General features: G+C 43.6%; 1 protein-coding gene across 2 annotated transcripts; it reads left to right on the forward strand.

Moving 5' to 3' along the window:
- The first annotated feature begins 7,612 nt into the window (after window positions 1-7,612).
- Window positions 7,613-22,081, forward strand: DIS3L (DIS3 like exosome 3'-5' exoribonuclease). Of its 2 annotated transcripts, XM_039723323.1 has the most exons (17): window positions 7,613-7,813; window positions 10,500-10,653; window positions 11,407-11,535; window positions 12,092-12,227; window positions 12,946-13,122; window positions 14,039-14,117; window positions 14,962-15,141; window positions 15,689-15,858; window positions 16,192-16,353; window positions 17,022-17,269; window positions 18,005-18,097; window positions 18,637-19,170; window positions 19,903-20,057; window positions 20,145-20,323; window positions 20,651-20,796; window positions 21,324-21,498; window positions 21,571-22,081. In XM_039723323.1, exons 1-17 carry the CDS (start codon window positions 7,669-7,671, stop codon window positions 21,880-21,882), a joined length of 3,174 nt encoding a protein of 1,057 aa, XP_039579257.1. In that variant the 5' UTR covers window positions 7,613-7,668; the 3' UTR covers window positions 21,883-22,081. The 2 variants fall into 2 exon arrangements, with proteins under 2 accessions (XP_039579257.1, XP_039579258.1); XM_039723324.1 differs by lacking the exons at window positions 7,613-7,813; window positions 10,500-10,653; window positions 11,407-11,535; ... (2 more) ...; window positions 14,039-14,117; window positions 15,689-15,858 and having other exon boundaries at window positions 15,088-15,141.
- The last annotated feature ends 84 nt before the right edge of the window (window positions 22,082-22,165 follow it).

Here is a 22,165-nt window from a genome sequence, read left to right on the forward strand (position 1 = left end):
TGCAAGTTGTGGTTTGGTTGTTTTTTTTCCTTGCAATGATGAAAAAATAGAACATCACATATATAAAGGCTTGGACAGCATGATATTTAGAAAAGCAAGAATGTAAAATCTATCATTTTTATCCATCCTAGCCTGTTGTGATGTCCACTGGTGACAGCATAGTAAAATACCTACTCCTTCTGTGTTTTCAGTGGGAGGCAACAGCTGTAGCTGGCCTTTGCTTTAATGTAGCACGGTCTGCAATCAGGATCCAGAGCTGCAAGAGGACTTTGCTGGATAATGAGGAGGGCAGCTTCAGTAAGGCTCCTCAGCTCTGAGCACACACCCTTTTCAGGTGTAACTTTCATCTAAGTCTCCCCTGCATGTCATTCCATTGGATCAAATCAACAGGAGAAGCTGAAAAGTAGGCTGAGATAAAAATGTGTTGGGACACAGAAAGATGCTTTAATAGATAAAAAGCTACAGTCTCTTTTAGAAAGGATTTTTCCACTTTGTATTCCTATTGTCTGAAATCAGGCCTGAATAGAAGAAGATGACTTGATAAAATATAGGCAAAAAATCATATAAGGAAATAATAGAAATGCTGTTATGGATTTTTGTGAGTATAAATAGTTTCGGAAATGAAACTGTCAAGCCCAGCATCTGAAATGCTGTAGAAATAAAGTCACTTTAATGGTCAGCCTGCTGCAACCACATAAACATTCCCTAGTTCCTTTCACAGCCCAGCATCTTGTAAATTATTTTTTTTTAATCTGACATATGGGGAGACATTAGTTGGGGACTGAAGGAGACAGAATCTAAAAGAGAAGCAGAAATGGATCAAGAGAAGATAAGGAACAGAAATCATCAACAGGAGATATTAAATTCCAAAAATGAAACTTGAAGGGATGGGCCATTCTAGAAGGGGGGGAAAAAAAGGTGGTGAGATAAGCTGGAAAATAAGATGGTGAACTCAATTTTAAGCAAAAATATTAGACAGAAATAATCTAACACTGCTCCTCCTCTTCTTCCCTGCTTCTGAAGGTATGGGCTGCTATATTGTAAGAGCATTGCTGGCACCTGACTGTAAGTCCAGACCAGTTCTGTCCCACAGCTGGGGCTGCTCTTTGGCTTTCCTGCTGCACCAGCAGAAAACCTTTCCCTTACCTGCAGCTGCACCAGCTCATCCAGCGTGGGGGACACCTGCTGACACTGGTGCTGTGCTCTCCCTCCACACCCTGCATTCTGCAATGTGCAGCTGGGGAAAAAGTAGAAAATACCTAAAATAAGCATCAGTGTAAAAAAATCAAGCAGTCTCTCATTAAGTTAAATGAGCATTTTGGTATTTGATTGGAATTCTAATGTCCTTCACATCCTCAGAAAGTTCCACATCTTATCAGCTGCCACAAACTACTAGTTCAAGGTCCAACTTCTTCCTCTGAAAACATTTTTGTATCTTGTTTTTCTTAAATTTTATTACCCATTAGACTATTTCCTCATTATAATGGCAGCTCAGTCTCTTTCAGAAATATATATTGTATACAATCCAGAAATATAAAATGTATAAAATCTGCCTAATATCTTCAGAAAGCAGAATTAAATTTTCCTATTTATATTCAAAGGTGATGAACCAAGAGGATGGATCTTTGGCTCAAACCCTGGCTGAGCCACTGAGTTACCATATGACCCCAGGCAAAGCATCTGATCTCCTTTCATTGAAGCAGTTAAAAATTCGGCTGAGAAGCAAGACCTTTCTGAAAAGCATCAGCCTTTGTCCTCAGCTTGCATGAGTAAATGCACCTCCAAAGTCTCAGGCTGAATGATGCAAGATGGTTTTTCAGTTATCTATCCCTAGAAGCTATGGGGTTGCTCACATCACTTTGTATTTTCAGCATAATAAGGAGCTACACCATTAAGTGAGGTGGTCACAAGCAGCACTTTGGTGGTTCTGCCAAGTGTTTTGAGACCTAGAGGACAGTTCTTGACCACCTGACTCACTTCAATTAGACTTGTGGGTGAAAGCAGTGGAGAGGAAGGAGCCTTGCATGCAGATCCTGCTGCCAGGAAAGCAAGTGAAGAATAAAGGTGTAATTTAGCTTGCAGGAGCTCAGCCTAAGTAGAAAATAAACATCAGTTACTGTTTTTTGTTCCCATAGCTTCTGATCAGATCCTTCCCATCACTGAGACACAGAGAGGGATAACTGGGGCCCCTGAGGCCAGGATGAGCAAGGCCATTGGATGTCTCAGCTCTTAGCAAGGGCCAAAGACCTGAGTTCCTTTGACTCCACACTCAACTCAGTAGTCAGTATCACAACAAATTATTTTTTGCCTCATTTGTGAAAGCAGCAGGCAGGTGGTGAACACACTCTCACCTTGCCTCTCTCTAATGAACCACTTTAACCATATCAAGAATGAATTTTGCATAATGACTGCAATATGAAGTGGTAAGGAACCATGCAGCATTTGTGATGGAAGCCTTGAGGACAATGACAAAGGCACCCATTAAGATGTTCAGCAGCTGAGTGTCCCAGTAGAGTTGGGCAAACACTGAAATCCATTTCCCTTGGATATTCATTTGAATTTTTAAATGAGTTTCTTTGACTGTTCACATCTCTTTTGTGCTCACTTTCTATGAATAGCAAATGAGCTTTAATAAGGGGGATAATCATGAAAAACACATTTTAAGCTTGAACATTTGCCAAATGAAAACCTCCAATTGCACAATAAGTGGTTAGTAGTACATATGTCATTTTATGACTTTTACATTCAATTAAAAATATTCACTGTTGGTCAGTTATCACACAGGGACATCAAGGAAACCCAAATAATATCACTACATACAGAACAGGGCAACACAGGTTAAAAGATTATTATGTACAACTAGGTATTCCTGAATTATTTGCTGACTGAGACTTAGTTCTTGACAATAATGATGAAAACAAAAAATCTTGAAATCTTGTATTCTTTCCTCTGTATTATTTTTTTTAAGAGTAACCTGTTATTTACACAGCCCTGCCAGGCAATATGATTTGCCAGAGGATAGAGCAGTTATGAGCATAAAATCTTTGCTCAAGGGCTTTTAGTAAGAAGAATTTAAGGCACCTAAGATGCACAGCTGCAGCCCAGAAATGCAGTGTAATACATTTTCCTTTAGTTTCCTTTTATACATCATTGAGCTCTCAAGGAAAACCTCTTATATCTCATTTGTAGAGCAAATCACAACTGCAGAGTTCCCCATGAGTCAACCCCAATTAATTTCTGCTGATAGGAGCCTAAGAGGGAATTAATCAGCTTCACCTAGAAACTTCTTGTTATTTTCAAAGCTGGGGGGTAAAAAGTCACCCTTGCTATTGTGTTTTCTATTTACTGGGGTATATAAATAAATAAACCTCAGAGCATGATATTGTGCAGCACTGACCCCAGACTTGAGCGAGATGTAGCAGAGGGAGCACTCCCAATTTGGAAGTGGTGGAAAGTCTGACCTGTTGGGTCTTTCCATCTCTGACCACCATTATCCTCTGAACCCTGCAGGAGCTGCTCTGGGGCTGACACAACCCTGACATCATCTCAGTGCAAGGATCCCACCGAATCAAATGCATTTTGATTACAAATGATTGATATGGTGGCCTTCTCCTTTGATCCAAATTGTTTTTATAATTTCTAGCATGGCAGATATAAGCATATTTTATGAAAGCAGAAACTCTGGACTACACTAAGTTATTATCAGCTGCAAACAACCTAAAGCTCCCTGAAACAAACACTCTAATTATCTCAGCATAAAGGCTTTTTTCCCTTTAAATAACACTTAGGATCTCTCATCAGTAAATACAGAGAGAAAGCCTTGGATAAACTAAGCCAAGGTACAGGAAATAAGTGAAACTACAAGAGTACACAGCTTTGCATTCCTGTGCTGTAAACTTTTGAACTGCATCCATGGAAGAAAAGGGTGGGGGAAAGAAGATCAAATGCATGCTATAGTAAATATCAGGTATTGTGATAAATTGCTTTTATGCTTCCAATAATTGTAAACATCGTGTAGTTTCATATTCCTGACATGCTTGAAGAGATCTGCAGGCCTTTTTTTATTTATTTATTTTATTATAGAGCAGCATCTCTTTCTAGTTTATTTTGTGGAGAAAATTGTCTCTTTATGCTATAAACAACTCCAAGCAGTTTGTTCACGGAAGCTGAAAGGTGGAATTTTAAGCCCATTAGACACGGGCAGGGAAGCGAAAGTTCCGATTTCAGCCCAAAATCGATTACAGAGCGTCCCCCAGCGGGGCTGTCCGGCACTGCGAACGCAAAGGGCTACGGGGGCTTTGACAAACGGAAATCCAGGGAAAATATTCGGAAACCCAAAAAATGCAATGAATAAAAAAAATCGTTTTCTTTTCGCTAAAATGAGAAGAACATTAGCATTCACTTTGTAACGCTGTATAAATGATTTTAAAGGATAAATGAGATAATCATCAGTCAAAGTGCAATCCTAAGCAAAATAACAGAGTCTAATTAACATGAGATCTGACAAAAATAATTAAAGGAGGGTGACATAATTAATGCCAATGGACACGGGATTACATAAAACAGACATTGTTAAGATCATCTGATATCTTTCTTTTTAATGAGTGCAAGGAATGGCATATTAATGCTGAGACCTTTCTAGATGTGGGTGCAATTTTTATAATACTTGGCTTTTACTGAGCCAGCGATCCAGGAGAAGGAATCTCCAAGAGAAGGGAGCATTTATCCAGTTTAGGATGAGTTAGAAGGAGATGCTGAATTGCCAATTGCTCCACAATTGCTTTAAGAATGGGAAAACCAACTTCAAAAATATGCTATAAGATAATCAAATCTTGCATCCTCTACCTCGGTCACAGAGCACTTGGAGGGAAAAAAAAATATATAAAGGCCTTTTTCAAATGGAAAGATACAATTTCTATTGATTCCACGACTGTGTGGATCCTGGATTTATCTTCTGCCTCTTGTCTGTGGCATTTGTCAGATGAGTCAGGCTTGGGAAAGGGAAACTTGAGCCAATTGCTGGTATTCTCCAGTGGCCTCAAATTTCTCCCCCCAAACACTTCTGTTGAAAGGTAACGCTCTGAAATCTGTCCTGCATCTCCTGACAGGCTTCTCCAGGCAGGGAGAGCTCCCGAGAGGCTCCCACTTCCCATCCCAAGCAGGCACAACTTAAACACTTCTATTGCCCATGTGGAAATGAAAGCTCCTCTAGCACTCGCTGGTGTTATCCACAGGGGCATTGCACAAAGTGAGGAACACATTCTGCCGTGATTCTTTTCTTTACAAAGCACTTTGTGAAGTTAAGCTGTAATGTATGTCCCGTAGTTCTGCAAGCAGACTGCACTCCATCTTTATTCTTCAACATTTGGTAAGATCTTCTAATGCTGACACACCAACATTTTTGCAGTTTTTATTTTAAAACAATTAAACATGAACATGTTATCTTACTAGTTTTGGCTGTCCCTGCACAAACTTCTTGCCCTGTGTAAAGACAATTACCAGAGCAGCATGGAATACCAGAGCGTGAAAGTTCATTTCTGATCTCACAGGGACAAATTCAGCTGTCAGATAAAGTGTCAAGAGTTCTCTTTGCCTCCAGTGACTCCAGCTTGGCCTTTTGCAATCATCTGAGGTTTCTTCCTCAAGAGAGGAAGGAAGTGGGGAAACTCAAGAATGATAAAACTGTGCAGACTAGGATGTTATAAATACATATGCAGCTACCCAATAGTGTGAACTTGGCCCAAAGGGCTTCCATTTTCCTCTGTGAAACAGTGCACAAATGGGAGCAGTGATCTCAGCTACTTCTATTTAATTAACCTTTGTTTTATTACAGTCATTGAATGTCACTGAGTAAGCACACTGGTCTGTGTTCCTCACTGTGTCAGCAATCAGCATCTGCCACATTTCAAACTCAACTAAATGGGGCTTTTTTCCCCAAATGTTGTGTTTTTCTTACCCTTTCTATCAGCATGGGTTACTTCATCTTTGCTCCTGCTGAACAAGAGCTCCATCATTTTGCTCTCCATTTCCCTTTTCCTCTCACATCCTGCTTACATAATACATCTGAAATCATCCTGACTCCCAAACCCAAGTCTACACTTTGGTCGTCTCTCACTAAGTTATAACACCTCCTCCTCCTCAGATGTTTGAGAACTTGGCTTCTGCAAATCAGCTTCTTACAGATGGTGCTTCCATTTACTGGCACAAATTGGTTACTTAGAAGTATTAGTCATTGGAGATACACATTTTAAAAAACATGTGAAAAATAAGAAGTAGAATAAACAGGAACATACAGTGACATACTGCCTTGGCTCTTTCCTAGTGGTTTTTTTTCCCCTCCTAAGGACAAACACTACACAGTTCTCACCATGTATTTATGCTCAAGTGAAGTTATGGTGTAGGCAATTAGCATTTGAAAAAGTATGAATGCTTTTCTAAGAGTCAAAACAACCATCCCCAAAATGCCACACTGGCAGCACTACAGACACAGAGACACTGCTTTGGACTCCTGACCTTCCACTGCTTTTCTGTTTCATCTTGGACTAGACTTCATCTGTCAGTGCCTTTATCTTCCCCACTGTAAATGTGAAGGACAATATTGGTGATGACTGTAAAATAAGTTGTCATTAGAGCTTGCCTGCTCTCCTCACACACCCTCGCCCTGATCCCCACCTCTGGGAGTGCTCTGGCATGTGATCACACAAAACCGGGATGAGGAATGGACCTGGAATTTCTCCTGGAAGATGCCGTCAAAGACCATGGACGTTCACACAACCGCATCCCTCACTTGAAGGGAATCCGCCCTCTGTGCTCGCCCAGCCACACAAGCCTGGCTCCCTCAGGGCTTGCACTGGTCGGGCTCCCCCTCAGCCCGCCCCGGTTCCCTCAGCTCCGGTTCCAGCTCCCTCAGCTCATCCCCGCTGTCCCTCAGCTTGTTCCCGTCTGTCCCTCAGCTCCGGTTCCAGTCCCCTCAGCTCCATTCTAGCTCCCTCAGTTCGCTCCTACCTGTCCCTGAGCTCGCGTCCCCTCAGCTCGATCCTGCCCGGTTCCCTCAGCCCGCCGAGCTCCCTTCAGCTCGATCCTGCTCGGCTCCCTCAGCCCACCCCGCTCCTTTCAGCCCGATCCCGCCTGGTTCCCTCAGCCCACCACGGTTCCTTCAGCTCGATCCTGCTCGGTTCCCTCAGCCCGCCCCGGTCCCTTCAGCTCGATCCTGTCCGGTTCCCTCAGCCCGCCCCGCTCCTTTCAGCTCAGTCTTGCCCTGTTCCTCCACTCCGCTCCTTTCAGCCCGATCCCGCCTGGTTCCCTCAGCCCACCACGGTTCCTTCAGCTCGATCCTGCCCGGTTCCCTCAGCCCGCCGAGCTCCCTTCAGCTCGATCCTGCTAGGCTCCCTCAGCCCACTCCGCTCCTTTCAGCCCGATCCCGCCTGGTTCCCTCAACCCGCCCCGGTCCCTTCAGCTCGATCCTGCCCGGTTCCCTCAGCCCGCCCCGATCCTTTCAGCTCGATCCTGCTCGGTTCCCTCAGCCCGCCCCACCCGCTCTCTTCCCGCCCCTCGGCTGAGGCCGATCCCCGCGCTGTGACCCCGCGCTCCGCCCCGCGCAGGCGCCCCGGCAGTCGCGGCCCCGGTGCCGCCGGTCCCCGCCATTGCCGGCCGGTCCCCGCCGCCCCGATGCTCCGCACGGAGAAGGTGCTGCAGCTGCGGGGCCAGCAGGGCCGCGCCGTGCGGGTGGTGCGGGAGCACTACCTGCGCCCCGACGTGCCGTGCCGCAGCGCCCTGTGCCGCAGCGCCCAGTGCCGCGCCGCCTGCGCCCGCGGTGAGGCTCCGCCGTGAGGGGTCCGGGGGAGCCGGGGCTGAGCGCCCACAGAGCCGGGACCGCCCGCGGGCCGGGCCGGGCTGGGGCGGTGGGCGGCGTCCCCCGGGGCCGCGGGAGGCGGGGGACAGAGATGGGGGCAAAGTGATCCCTGGGCTGGGGTGATCCCTAAGGACAGAGGGTGATCCCTGAGCTGGGGGAGCCCTGAGGTCAAAGGGTGATCCCTGAGCTGGGGTGATCCCTGAGCTGGGAGATCCCTGAGGTCAGAGGGTGATGCTTTAGCTGGGGGGATCCCTGGGCAAAGCTGACCCCTGAGCTGGGGGAGCCCTGAGGTCAAAGGATGATCCCTGAGCTGGGGTGATCCCTGAACTGGAGGGATCCCTGAGGACACAGGGTGATCCCTGAGGACACAGGGTGATCCTTTAGCTGGGGGGGGATCCCTGGGCAAAGCTGACCCCTGAGCTGGAGGAACCCCTGAGGACAGAGAATGATCCTCAGGCCAGGGTTATCCCTGATGGGGAAGGGGTGATCCCCGTCCTGGGGTGTCCGGATGGTGCTGAACAAATCACGGCTGTAGCAATAGTTTTCCCTTAAAGCAAGATCCCTGAGAAATCAACGAGGCGTAAGAGCGGAAGGAATCCAGGAGCTGATTGTTAGAGGGTTTAACTGTGAACAGTTTAGTGGCAGTGATAAAAGGCTAAAGGATTGTTCAATTTTTACACTTCTCTTGTTTTAAAAGATCCTTTAAAATGAATTAGTTTCTGCAGGGTGGTGGTTTATAGCATGAGTTAAATTCTGTACATACCTGTTAACTATTACAACGGGGCCAAGCCATTATCTTGAAGCCATTGTAATTCTGCATCAGCAGCTATTTCTGTTCAGTAATTAAATGTAATTGCCTGTGTTATATCAGGGCATTTCAGACACGGGAAGGCTGCCAGGCTCTGATGTCTGCATTTGTTGTTGTTTTTACGTACTGTGCTGCTGTTATGTGCATCGTAGATCATCACCAGAGCTGTGGTTGATATTTCAGTTGGGTTTGTTGTTGTTCAATAGCACAATTTATTTGATGCAGGAAACTGACTGGTAAATGGCAAACGTAATATCCAACCTGTTGAAATCGACCAAATGACTTGCCTGAAAGAAAAGGCTGAGAATTGTGACACTTTTTTTTTTTCCTTTGGAACTATGACTGGCATAGGTGTTTTCACTTTTGGTTTAGGTTGCAGTTGAGGACAGAATGTGTATTACTTAGATTATTATTAGATGTATTATTAGATTACTGCTATCTAGGAGACCAGGACTAGTGATAGTTACTGCTCCCTCAAATACTGCATTTGGTTGTGAATTCCTCAAGAATAAATTAAAGGCACATATCAGAAAAAACTCTAACCTTTCCTGCTGTGCCTAACTCCCCCTCTTTTGTACTTCAATGTAAATTGGTCTACAGGTGACTGTCAGGATAGGTCCCTGTGTGATTATTCAGGGTAACCCAGATGTGAAGGAAATATTTGTTTTCCTTCCTGACTCTACACAGTGTGCTGAGCAAATCTGTTTCATGGCCTGTGAGAGACTGCCTGCAGAAATCACATCAGCAGGTGCCTGTAAGGGTGAGCTGTGCCTGCCTGGGAGTCATTCTGTGGGTTAGGTAAGGATAGCTTCCTGTGGGCACAGCTCCTAAGTCTTCCAGTGACATTTGACTTCTAATGCTCTTCTGAATTAATAATAAATATTAGCTTCTTGTATACCTGCTGCCATCATACATTATAAGCCTTCAGTGTGAGGTGAGACCAAATTACTGTGTGCACAATTTTGCTGGCTGGATTCACACTTCTTATGGTCACAGCTCAAAGACTGTCCCCTGTCAGTTTCTAAGGAATACATAAAAATAACCTGACTTGTCAATATCTATGTTCTTTATTCTGTATAATTTGCCTGCACTGTGGTGAGTTCAGTGTTTATAATAAATGGTCATTAGGTATTAAGAAAAAATACAGTGGAGATCCCCTCCCATCTGAAAGCTTTTGGAATACCAAAAGCAATTAAACTCTTGAATTTTGAGCCACTTTTTAAGATGTCATATGTGACGTATTGTGTCTGATATTTTGATGGTATATTCCTAAGGGATGGGGTCTCTACAAAGAAAATTAACACTGATGGTTAATAATTTAGATTTAAAAACATGTTTTCTTTGCAATAGCAGTGGTTTTCTCTACGTGCACCCTTACCTGTGCTCTTTTATGTGAAGAGCCTGCTGTAAATGGTGTGTTTGAACAGAGAGGGCTGTGGGAGCTGGGTAAAGGAACTGCTCATAATTCTACAGCCTTTAGACATTCCATGAAAAGGTTTTCTGTGCCAGATGTATGGTCCCTTTTTCATATGGAAGCAGAGAAGAAAGAACTGTAACCTTCACTCTAACAGCCTTTTCATAATGCAAATGGATCTTTTTCACTCCTCTGGATAGAATTTACATGAAAGTTCGGCATCAGTGGATGCAGAAGGGTTTTGTCACAAATTTATGGACTGTACCACAGAAGTAAACCATAAAATCCATAATTTTGTTCATCAGAAAAACAAACATATCTATTTCAGTAGACACAACTCTAATTTTCATACATTGGGAAATATTGTCAAGAAGCCAATACTGCAACTGAAAGTTTGAACCTTGAAACTCTGAATTATTTTCTAGATGGCAAATTGTTATCAGATGATGTCACACACTACGTTGTCCCCGACTGCAAGGTTGTTCAGGAGTACCTGGAGATTCTGGAGTTTCCAGAGCTGAAAGGAATTATTTTCATGCAAACAGCTTGTCAGGCTGTGCAACATCAGAAAGGACGCAGGTATTTATCCCATAAGAACTTATTTTATGTTTAGATTGAAGTAAAAATACTGATTTGTAAAATGTAGAATTCATTTTTAGGCCTTTCAAGTAGCTTGATGTAGTTTTACAGAAGGGGAAAGGACTGGGATCCTTTGTGATCCATGGATATCAATGCCTGGCACAGTTTTCACTTGATAGGAGCAATATGAAACCTGCAGCATCATTAACTAATCAAGTGGCTGGTGACAGGAATTCATTAGACTTTGCAGTAATGATCTATTATGTGCCCACAGCTAGATTATGGACAGGTTTGGTTTGCTGTATTGATGCCTGAGAATTTGTCTTTGGGGAGCAATTAATATTATTGTGTGGTACTTATCTCACCAGACATTAACCTGGGCCTTGCCACAGCATTTCAGAGTAAAATTTGCTCTCAGAGCCTTCCCATATTTCTAAAGCACAAAGGCTTTTGAAGTAATAGAACTTGCCCCAAAAGTGACAGCAAAACAAGTTCCTGAACACTTAGGATGTTTTGTAGGGCTCAGTGGAAAACAAGTATGTTTAAAATCAGAAGTGTTCACAATGGAACTTAATAAAGTTTGCTTGCAGGTGATGGTTTAGGATTTATCATCAGTGGTGTAATTTAATGAGTGCCTTTCTCTGTGCATGACAGTAATTTTCCTGGAGTTTTGCAGCTGTATTTTCACATACAGAGTGGAGCTAAAACAGCATTATCAAAAGAAAGCACAAGAATGTATTTATATCATTGCAGGCAGTACAACAAGTTACGGAATCTATTGAAGGATCCCCGTCACGACTGTACTGTGTTTGCTAATGAATTCCAGCAGCACTGCTACCTGCCCAGGGAGAAGGGGGAATCCATGGAGAAGTGGCAGACCAGGTTTGTCTGAACCTCTGCAGTGTCACACTGTGCAGCATCCTGATTTTAGGAATGTGAGCATGCACCAGCTGCTGAGTTCATGCTCCTGCTCTGCTTAGCTCTGCAACAGTTCACAGGCACTGCAAGTCTGCATTGTGTAAATAAATTATTGTTAAAAAAGTATCAGCATTGTTTTCTTAGGGAAATAGACAAAATTTAATTAAATGAAATGCAATAATGCTAAAGAAAAAGCTGGGTCAGTTTAAAGTCACACCAGAGCATCAGAGTCTTAGCACCTCCAGTCTGATTTTTACAATCACTCAGAGGAACTTCATGTTATGTTGCAGCCAGGGCACAAGTGGATGGACTGGGGAGGAAACTTTCTATTCTCCTCTCTTCTTGTGGGGCTTAAGAATGGCACAGGAACATTTTTGCAGAAAAACATTTCTGTAGCTTGGTGTATATCTCTGAAAAGTCTGAGTGTTAAATCAAAATCTTGTTTATACAAAGCCAGCAACATCTTGCAAGTAGCAAATGAGCTGTGCCAGAAGTCTTATTTCAAACTTTGCTTTTCTAGGAATATTTACAATGCAGCAGCCTGGTATCACAATCACTGCCTGGGTCAGATGCCAGTTGTTATGGTAACAGAAGATGAAGATGCTATCAGGCAGTACGGAAATGAAACAGAAGGAGTGTTTGTGATTTCCTTCAAGGTAACATGCCAGAAAAATAAAAGGTTTCCTTTATGGTGCATCAAAATCATGACTCAAGTACATTAAAGGTATTGCAAATCATGTCAGAGTTTACATTCAAGAAAACTGTGATGGTAACTCCTGTCTCCATTTATCAAAGCAAGCAAATATGTCACTTACGGGAATCTCAGAAAAAAAGCAGAGACCTGGAAAGATAAACAGCAGCTCTGAGGATAAAGGTCATCTTTCTTAGGAGACCTTTTCCTTTTCTTTTTTTAAGGAGTTTGCCATTGATGAGCAGTGACCAGTCCCCTCAGGCAGCTGCCTAAATCTGGAGAGCAAGCAGTCCTTAAGCAGCTGTAGCCTAAATCTCCATTAACAATGTTCTTGCCTGGACTGCTGAGGATGCAGTGATGTCTGAGAAGATAATTCATTCTTCTTTTTCATCATCTCTGATACCACTGGTACTCAGTGGGATCTGGGGATGGGATGTTCCTGTTCAGTTGTGAAAGGATGTTGAGTAAAAACTGCCCCAAACTGATTGACCTTTGTTGTATTTAGCAGTGGGTTAGGCTGAAGCTGGGACAGATCTGTGGGGTTTAGAGCAGACTCATCATTACCATTGTGTTATTTGGGTACAGTGTGGGACAGATCCTGTCCATTTTGGCTTTCCAAATGCATTATTAAAGGAACAGAGATCTCAGAGTACTTTTCTGTTTATTTCTCTTTGTGCCTACAGAATTACTTGGATAACTTCTGGCCTGACCTGAAGGCTGCCCATGAGCTCTTTGACTCCATAGTCCAAGCTCGGCGTGAACGGGAGAGCGAAAGCCAAGAGAACCATGGAAAAGAGTATCCTGAGCACCTCCCTGTGGAAGTACTGGAGGCTGGGATCAAGTCTGGAAGATACCTGCAGGTATTTGTTACATAGAGAACATACACAGAACAATGCAGTCTTGTGCTTGATCCCTTGAATTGCCTGAATTAAGAATGATTAGAGAAAAAAGTATGGCTGTGCTGGGAAGAGGAAAAGAAAACAAAAAACAAGAGGATGGAAGGGATTAGGATTCTTAGAATTCTCAAAATATTTCCCCTACACTGTGTTGTGACGTGTATATTTTTTTAAATTTTTTAAATTTTTTTTTGTCTTGGAGAAGTTAAAGTAAGAATTGACTGTTGAGGATTTGAAATTTGCTCTGCATTTTTCTTCAGGTTGATATGTGATGTGATGAGAGACCAGGTGTGATTTGAAGCAGTGAGACCTCATTCTTAAATATAAATAGTGCTGCACAAAGGGAGCAGGTCTAACTTCATTTGCAAAGAGATTTCCCAGTCAATAAAATTAATTTACAGATTTATGGCTGTTCAGGGCCTTAATATGGATTGTTAGTAGACAAGTGTCTTTCTTTTAAAAATAATTTAAGGAATTAGAGGCAGTGATTTTTTCCTTTCTTGGCAATTTCAGCAGCAGCAGGAATAAAATATGAACAGAAAGACAAAGGTTTTTCTTTCTTGTTGAAATAGTACCAGATTCTCTGCTAAGACAGGCAGCAAAGGTAATCTTACGCTGTCTGTGGTTGGAGTAAAATGTCATTGACCATCTTGCAAATAAATTCAACATTTAAAAGAATTTACTTTTCCAGAAGTGAATACTTAAAGTCCTGCACATGCATTCCCCGCTATAGAGAGAACAGCTGTGTTCAAAATAACCCGTGGATCAAAAAAACTAATTCATGTAAAAATAATTGTAACCCCCAAAACGTTATCCTTTAAAGCTGTCTATTTTTAGGGTGACTGTTTCATCCTTTGGTTGGTTTGTTGGTCTCTTCCAGGGTGCCCTGAATGTCAATAAGCACCGAGCACAGCTGGAAGCTTTTGTTCGGCTTCAGGGGCTTGGCAGCAAAGACACAGGTGAGAAGTGTTCAGTTGTCACAGGAGATGAGGCACTGCAGTGCCTGTGTGGTTTTTATGGGCCAGAAAGAACTGAAGATTAACCAGAGGTGGAACTTGTGAGGAGAACTCCTTCCTCTTTCTTACCCCTTTGGCCAAATTCTGGCCTCTTGTCCTGTTTGCCTGCCCCTCTCTGAAGGGAAATGCTGGTGCAAATTGTCCCTGTGCTTTGCTCTAACTTCAGGTGTCCACTCCTTTGACTGCAATAAGAGTTTGCATAGATGTTGGCAGGATTTGGAAGCTTTGTGAACATAATTGGAAAATTGCCTTTTGGATCAAGCTGATCCAAAGAAATCCAGGATTGTCTCTCTGGCATGAGTTACTAATCAGCACCTTTGAAGGAACAGTCCATTGCCCTTGCACAGACACATTGCTGTCACTAATAACTGCTTTCAAATGTTCCTGTGACAGACCCTGCAGTCAAACCAGTGCTCAATATACTTATCATTTTTGAAAAGCTTGTTTTATTCTGAATCCTCCCCAGAATCCTGTGGCGGTGGCTTTCACAATTTAACTGCACTGTCTGTTTTTATAGCTGCTGCCTAACAACAATGAACTTATCCCAGCCTACGCTGCTTTTTATCCAAAAGTTCACTTACAGAATCCCTTAAAAGATTGTTAAAAAAAGAAAAGGAGGAAAAGGTTTTAATTTCCTTGAAATATTAATTTCTTGCCAGTAGTCCTTTTTGGAAGAAACATATTGGAAAAGTAATTTTCTATTTTTTCAGCAGAATGCCGCCAAGAATTGAGGGATTTGAATTTTTTTAGCAGGTTATAGTTCTGTTTCCTTTTATTTGAAATGCAGAACTTCAAAGTGACATCCTTATTTATGGGACCAAGGCTCGGAATCGTGCAATCCACGGGGATGTGGTTGTGGTTGAGCTGCTCCCTGTGCATGAATGGAAGGGAAGGACTGTTGCCCTCTGTGAAAATGAGACTGAGGACAAAGCACCTGCAGACACCACGGGTGACCCTATGCCCACAGGTGAGGAGAAGCATCCTTTTAATTCCCTGCTGATACATAATGGGGAAAAAAACATTAAGTGAAAAAGTATCCCTGTGTGACATGCTTGGGTACCATGGGAGCTTAGAGTCTGGTTTGAAATGATTACTCTGCAGCTGAGCTGCATCTTAGAAGCTTGTTGAGGTCAGAGCTAAAAGTTTCAAGAGGTTAATTCTCTTTTTGTAGCGAAATCATGTTTTGTTTTGCTCTTTACTATTAAAAATTCTCTGTTTTACTGGAATTGGCCGCATTTCAGCAGCAGTGGGAATCTGAATAATTTATGTTGTGTATCAGTTGAAATCTATACAATGAGTTAGTCTCCACATAAATAAAAGCTCATTAAAATCTGCCTGTGCCAACAGTAGATGACACACTTGTATTGTCTGCATACCATATGTTGTTGGCAGTTGTAACAGATTTGGGGACACATCAGTTGATTTTACAAAGCAGTGAATCTCCTGCACCTCCCACATATTTTGCTTTCTTGGTTCTGTTTAATTCTTTAATGCACAATGTTCCTGATTTAAAGGTAAAGTAGTTGGAATCATCCAGAAGAACTGGAGGGATTATGTGGTCACTTTCCCCTCTAAAGAAGAGAGCCAGTCTCAGGGCAGAAATGCTCAGAAAGTCCTTGTAACACCTTGGGATTACCGAATTCCCAAAATCCGGATCAGCACTCAGCAGGCTGAAGCATTACAGGTAATTTAACTGAAGTGTTTCTCTGTCCTGTGTTCCTACAAAGCTGTGTGGGCGTTACAAGCTCTAATGATGTTTTCCTTGACAAAAACATGTTAAAACAAAATCTGTGAGGATTCAATTTCTGCCTTGAAGGATTTTGTTCAATTCCTGTCAGAAACATTTCAGCTTCAGGTAACAAAGCTTGAGGTCTGAATTTGAGCCACAGGCCAGCTGCCCTGAGCACTTACATACCACTTGCTCTGGGTTTTTCTGCTAAATTTAAGGTTGTGTTAGGGGTATAAATTGTACTTTTCAGGGGCACAGAGCTGTTCTAACAGAGCTGTCTCCCTGCAGGAGTACAGAGTTGTCGTGCGCATCGATTCCTGGGAGTCGACCTCCCTGTACCCGAACGGGCACTTTGTGAGAGTGCTGGGGAGGATTGGAGACCTCGAGGGGGAAATTGCAGCTATTCTGGTGGAGAACAGCATTTGTGCTGCCCCTTTCTCAGAAATCCAGGTTTGTCTCTCATCAGATCCAGTCTTTTCTGTTCATTTCCAGGGTCTTGTTTCTCAAAGAGGGGGACTCTCTTACAGATCAACGTCTTTGTTGCCAGTGGGTTTTTGAAAGCCCACTTTGGAAGCTGAAAATTTATAATTATTTTACTTTATTTTTCTGGAATCTCTTGGATCAGTGGTTCTATTGACACTATGATTTTCAAGTCAGTAGTGATTTTAAGATAATCCTTTTGCTGTGAGGAGAAGATTACAAACTCTTAATTAAAATTTGAGGTAGACTTTTAAGATTTTACAGTCTTTAGTATGTGGATATGCTGCTGATCCTAAAGGCCTCATCCTTCTGAAATCATTGTATTCAACTGGGAGAGGAACCAGCTTTCATGGATAACTATTTTGATTATACCTACAATTAATAGAAAAAAAGAAGACTAAAAAAACAATATGTAGTGGTTATATTTGCCAGAGCTGCAGTATTACCACAGTAATAACATCGGTTACTAATATACATAGAATTCTTTTCAATTTTTTCCATCCTTTTATGTAAAGTATATGTAATGGACTTGTAAATTGAAACAAAGGAAGAATTTTAAAAACTAATTAAATCTAATTGTTGGCATCTTTTTGTAGAAAATACATAAATCTATGTTCATCAACAATATTTCTGTATAGATGAGTGAAATGCCAGTGAGTTCTCCAAAGAATCCATGGAAAGTGAGTCCAGAGGAGGCGAAAAAACGCCTTGACTTAAGAGATACCCACCTGATATTCAGCATTGACCCCAAGGGCTGCGAGGATGTGGATGATGCTCTCTCTGTCAGGGCTCTGCCCAACGGGAACCTCGAGCTGGGGGTGCACATTGCAGATGTGACTCACTTCGTGGCAGCAAATTCCTACACTGATGTTGAGGCCAGAGCAAGGTGAGTTATTTTCTGGAAACAAGAAAATTTATGGAGCTCAGAAGTTTGTGGTGCTACCTTAAGGAAATTTTGGAAGGAAAGAAACATGCTTTCATCTTTCATGTCTTACTAAAGATTTCTTACATTATTATTAGGTAACTAATGACATTCTGCTTTTATTTGGACACATTTTCCAGAAAACTATACAAGGTTATTTTCCCCACATCATTCTTCTTTGCTTTATAGTCTAATCTAACATCTGTGACTTAAAGTACTTTTAAAAACCACTTGTTTGCATTCCAAGGGAGATGAACACCCACGAAATGGAATTAAGTCTTACATTAATTTAATTCCAGAGGTATTTGTCAGGCTTATGTTTTAATATTCAATCTTGTCTTTTAATGTGCAAATATTTCATTCTCTTATTTATTTTATTGCTGGTGTCTTGAACTTAAACTGCTGAATCACTTAATGAACTGTATTCTTCATAGATTTAAAGAAGTATAATGTGTAGGCAGCAGAGATGTTTGATTAAGTCACCTCTTCTTCAGTGAGCAAATTTTGTCCAGCCCTGGTTCTGCCCTTAACGGCAGTAGAAATAGCAGGGAGGGCAAAATCAGGGTTGCACTGTACAAATAGCTATTTAAATAATTTGCCTTTGGTCTGTGGGAACAACCTTTTGAAATCAGGCTGTGGAGCAATGTTTACAGTCCCAGGAGTCGTGGTGGGAAGGGCAGTAGCTGTGTTTTGTTCCAGGGCTACCACGTATTACCTGGCGGACCGGCGCTATGACATGCTGCCCCCTGTCCTCAGCGCCGACCTCTGCTCCCTCCTCAGCGGGGTGGACAGGTAAGGCTTGGGAATTGTTCTCAGCAGGGACACTTCTACAAGGCATTTTGCATTATTAATGGAAGAACTGTGTGTGTTAAAAATTACCTTTCAGTTCTACCACAGGGTGAAATTTTATAGACCGGTTTATATGACTTTATGGGCTCAGCTGGCTGCTGGCGTGAGGATGTGCAAGGCTGGCATGAGGATATTCAGGGTACAGAGATGTTCATGTGGATGCATCTGACTAATTTTTAAAATGGGTAAAAATAACTACCACAATGTAGCTCTGCTTTAACATAAAGGAGACCTTATACTTTAGGGGTACTCTGCTTCAGCGGATGAATTGAAGATTCTGCTGTGTAGCTCATTTCAGTTGTGATGCAGGAGACTGAAAGGAAAGTACCTTATTTAGTGGTGTTGCTGAGCACTGGTTTCACAAAGAAAAAGATGCTTCCACAACCAGAATTAAATCTATAAATTTCTAAGAGTTGAACGTGCTTGCAGTGGGAGTTCAGGTCTACAGAACTCTTCCAGAACATTGTGGTGTTGTCTTTAAGATACGCCGTGAGCGTCTTGTGGGAGCTGGAGAAGGAATCCTACGAGACACTGAGGGTTCAGTACACCAAAACCCTGATCCGCTCTGCCTACAAGCTGGAGTACGAGACAGCCCAGGGACTGCTGGATGGGGACACGAGTGTCGAGGGGGATATCCTGGAACTGCAAGGCCTGGATGAAGGAACAAGGCAGAAGAAGCTGGCTGAGCTGGTTTGGGCCATATCCAAGCTCACCGACATAGCGCGGCACGTCCGGGCTAAGCGGGACCGCTGCGGCGCGCTGGAGCTGGAGGGGATCGAGATCCGAGTGCAGCTGGATGACAAACGGAATATCCACGACCTCATCCCCAAGCAGCCGCTGGAAGTGCACGAGACCGTGGCGGAATGCATGATCCTGGCCAACCACTGGGTGGCGAAGAGGATTTCCGAGGATTTTCCCCACCAAGCTCTGCTGCGGCAGCACCCTCCACCACGCCAGGAATTCTTCGCTGAGCTTCGGGAGTGTGCCAGTGCCAAAGGCTTCTCAATAGACACACGGTAGCTTTTATTACTAAAGTTCTCTAATTAAAGTTAAACAATTAACTGTTTGGCCATGGTTAAACAATTCCAGCTCTCAGTATCAATGTTAAGAGACACTACATAGAGTTTTATCAGAACCTTTCTGATGATGTTCTGACCAGGAGAAGCTGCCTGCATTCTTCTGGCTGTAGTGCAAATGGCAGTGGCTGAATAATTTTAGACATACCCAGACAAAACATTTGTTCAGTCACTGTGCAGTGGTCAAGCTCTGCAGTGGCCTTGTTTGCCCTGTATTTCCTGGGTAAGAGAGTACTGGTTTAAATGAGGTGAATTCCGTGCAATGAAGTAATTTTAAATGACTTTAAATGATTCAGAATTACTTGGGCACAATAACATGAGAAGGCCATGGTGAAGGGCATCAGTAGAGCCTCTGTGACCTGGGTGTCACCTTGTCCCATTTGTGCTGGACACAAAGGTTTGGACCAGCTCACTCTTTTGTACTGCACAGGATGGAGTTTGCTCCAGTCCCTGGTTCTCCAGGTTGCAGCAGACAGCTGGGTGAAAACTGGGATTTTTCTAAACATTTTCTTAGAGCAGACCAGTTATTAAACTGCATTGAAAGTTTCAATATCACTTTGCTTACCACTTTTGTTTGAATAACTACTAAGTGGGTTTTTTGCTCTTGTTAACTGTGAGCCATTATAACCAGGGATGGTGTAATTTTCTTTGGAATTGACACCTTTTTGCCAGGTCTAACAAGGCTCTGGCCGAGTCTCTGGACAGAGCAAACGACCCCTCGGACCCCATTGTGAACAAACTGCTGCGCTCCATGGCCACCCACGCCATGTCCAACGCCCTGTACTTCTCAACTGGCTCTTGTCCCGAGGAGCAGTTTCACCATTATGGTACCTGGTCACTTTGCTGCCTTTCCTGTGATTGCTGAACTGCTGGGGGAGGCTTTGACCGCTCATCTCTGTTCCTGTCTCTTGCAGGGCTGGCCCTGGAGAAGTACACTCACTTCACTTCTCCCATCAGGAGATACGCTGACATCGTTGTGCACAGGCTCCTGATGGCAGCGACCCTGAGGGGAACCACGGGGGACGTGAAGGATAACATCATCAGCAACAAGGATCTGGAGGAACTGTGCAGACACATCAATAACAGGAACCGGGTAAGGGCGTCCTCCTGGGAGTCTCCATGGTGCCCTAGGGAATGGGATACCAGTCCTGACTGTGGCTTTTGGCAATTAAGAATATCACTTTACTTTTATTTGTAGTGCTTTGGGGTTTTTTTAAATATCAGTTTTCTTCTGAGGGTGGTAGTAAAAGTGTTCATACTTCACTTGTACTGCACGTAGGATTTTGTTTTAGATGTCATTTTTTCTTGGGGACAGGTAAGAGAGCAAATAATGGGAAAAAGCAGCTGTGGAAATCAAAGCCAGAGATGCTTGTTGGAACACTTACACAGGTTTTTGTCTGTGTGTGGGGGGTGCTTGCAGGCAGCCCAGCGTGCTCAGAAGCAGTCCACAGAGCTCTTCCAGTGCATGTACTTCCGAGACAGGAGCGCCGAGAGCGACGAGCGCTGCGTGGCCGACGGGGTCATCTACTCCATCCGCACCAACGGCGTGCTCGTCTTCGTGCCACGGTGAGCCGGGGCTGGGGGGACACCTGCTGCTGCTGGAATGCTGGCAGGGCACAGCCTGGCACAGCTCACTTCATCTGCCATCTCCAGCATTCCACGGGGTTGGCTCAAGAGCCTGCACAGCCAGAAGAGGCTGCTGCCTTACACAGAACCCAGGGCAAACACGCTGCTGCTCTTCAAGGAGGTTTTTTTAAAATGGAGAACTGTCTTCTCATTGTCTGTCTGGAAAAACCTGTAAAGCTGCTCTTCTCCCATCACTGATCCATTCCAGGCCCCACCCTGCACTAAGATAATGGATCACTGACTATTTCACTTTTGCTTCGCTGCTCTCAAAACACTTCAGTCACTGTCTCCATGCTGTTCTCACATCTGGGTTTCCTTAACAACACCTATGCTGTTCCTGAGGCAGGATTATCAGGCTGCCTTGCCTGCCCCTGCTTGTTGCTTTTCTACAATCCCAGCCAGCCTGCAGGTTTTGAAACTGAGAGACTTGAAAATGGCTAGAACAACTTCTGTCTGCTCTTTTGTAGGTACGGAATCAAAGGTGCAGCCTACATGAAAAACAAAGAGGGCTTAGTCATCTCCTGTCAAGGGGCTGGGAGCTGCCAGTGGAAGCCTGGATCCCTCCATCGCTCTCAGCATAAAATCACCTCCACTACAACAGCTGGAGACTCAATGACCTTGAGCCTTTTTGATCACATCACAGTGAGTATCTCATGCGAGGGGAGGAAAAGGAGATAGCAGCATCAGAAATTAGAGCACAGTGTTGCTCTGCAGGTGGGAATCCTTGTGCAGAGCTCCCGCTGCCACGCTGAAACCATCAAGCTGGAGATCATCAGGAACGCGCCACACCACAGCGCGGACACCGCGGCTGCCCAGAGCAGCTTCCAGGCCGTGAAGTCTGACCTGGTCAAAGAGGTCAGCCAGTCTGCAGAGGAGGCCCAGCGTGCCCAGGAGAGAGCCAGGCTGGACGTGATGGACGAGGAGTCCCGCGAGTTCTGCCAGACCAAGGGGCCCAGCCTGTACCAGCTGCTGGAGGAGATCCGGGAGCTGGCACTGCTGGATGTGACAGGGGACAGCGGGACGTGAGCTGGCACCTGCCGCCAGCAGTTCACTGTGCACGAGTGCTTGGGGGATCTTTAAAAAAGCAGTTTATTTAAATATTCAAGAGTCCTTGCAATAAGAAGCTAAATGTCTATTTTAAATGAGAATTATTTTTATCTGATTATGAGTATGGATGAGTTATGAAAATATTTTATACCTGATAAAGCTCATGTTTCAGACTAAATACAGTGTGCTGTGAATTCTTTTAAAAATCATTCAAAAAATTACTTTGCTCATATTGTCTATAAATTATTAAAACCTAATTTTT

The sequence above is a fragment of the Passer montanus genome, unplaced genomic scaffold (genome assembly GCF_014805655.1).
Source record: "Passer montanus isolate IOZ18808 unplaced genomic scaffold, ASM1480565v1 scaffold5, whole genome shotgun sequence".
Lineage (NCBI taxonomy): Eukaryota > Metazoa > Chordata > Aves > Passeriformes > Passeridae > Passer > Passer montanus.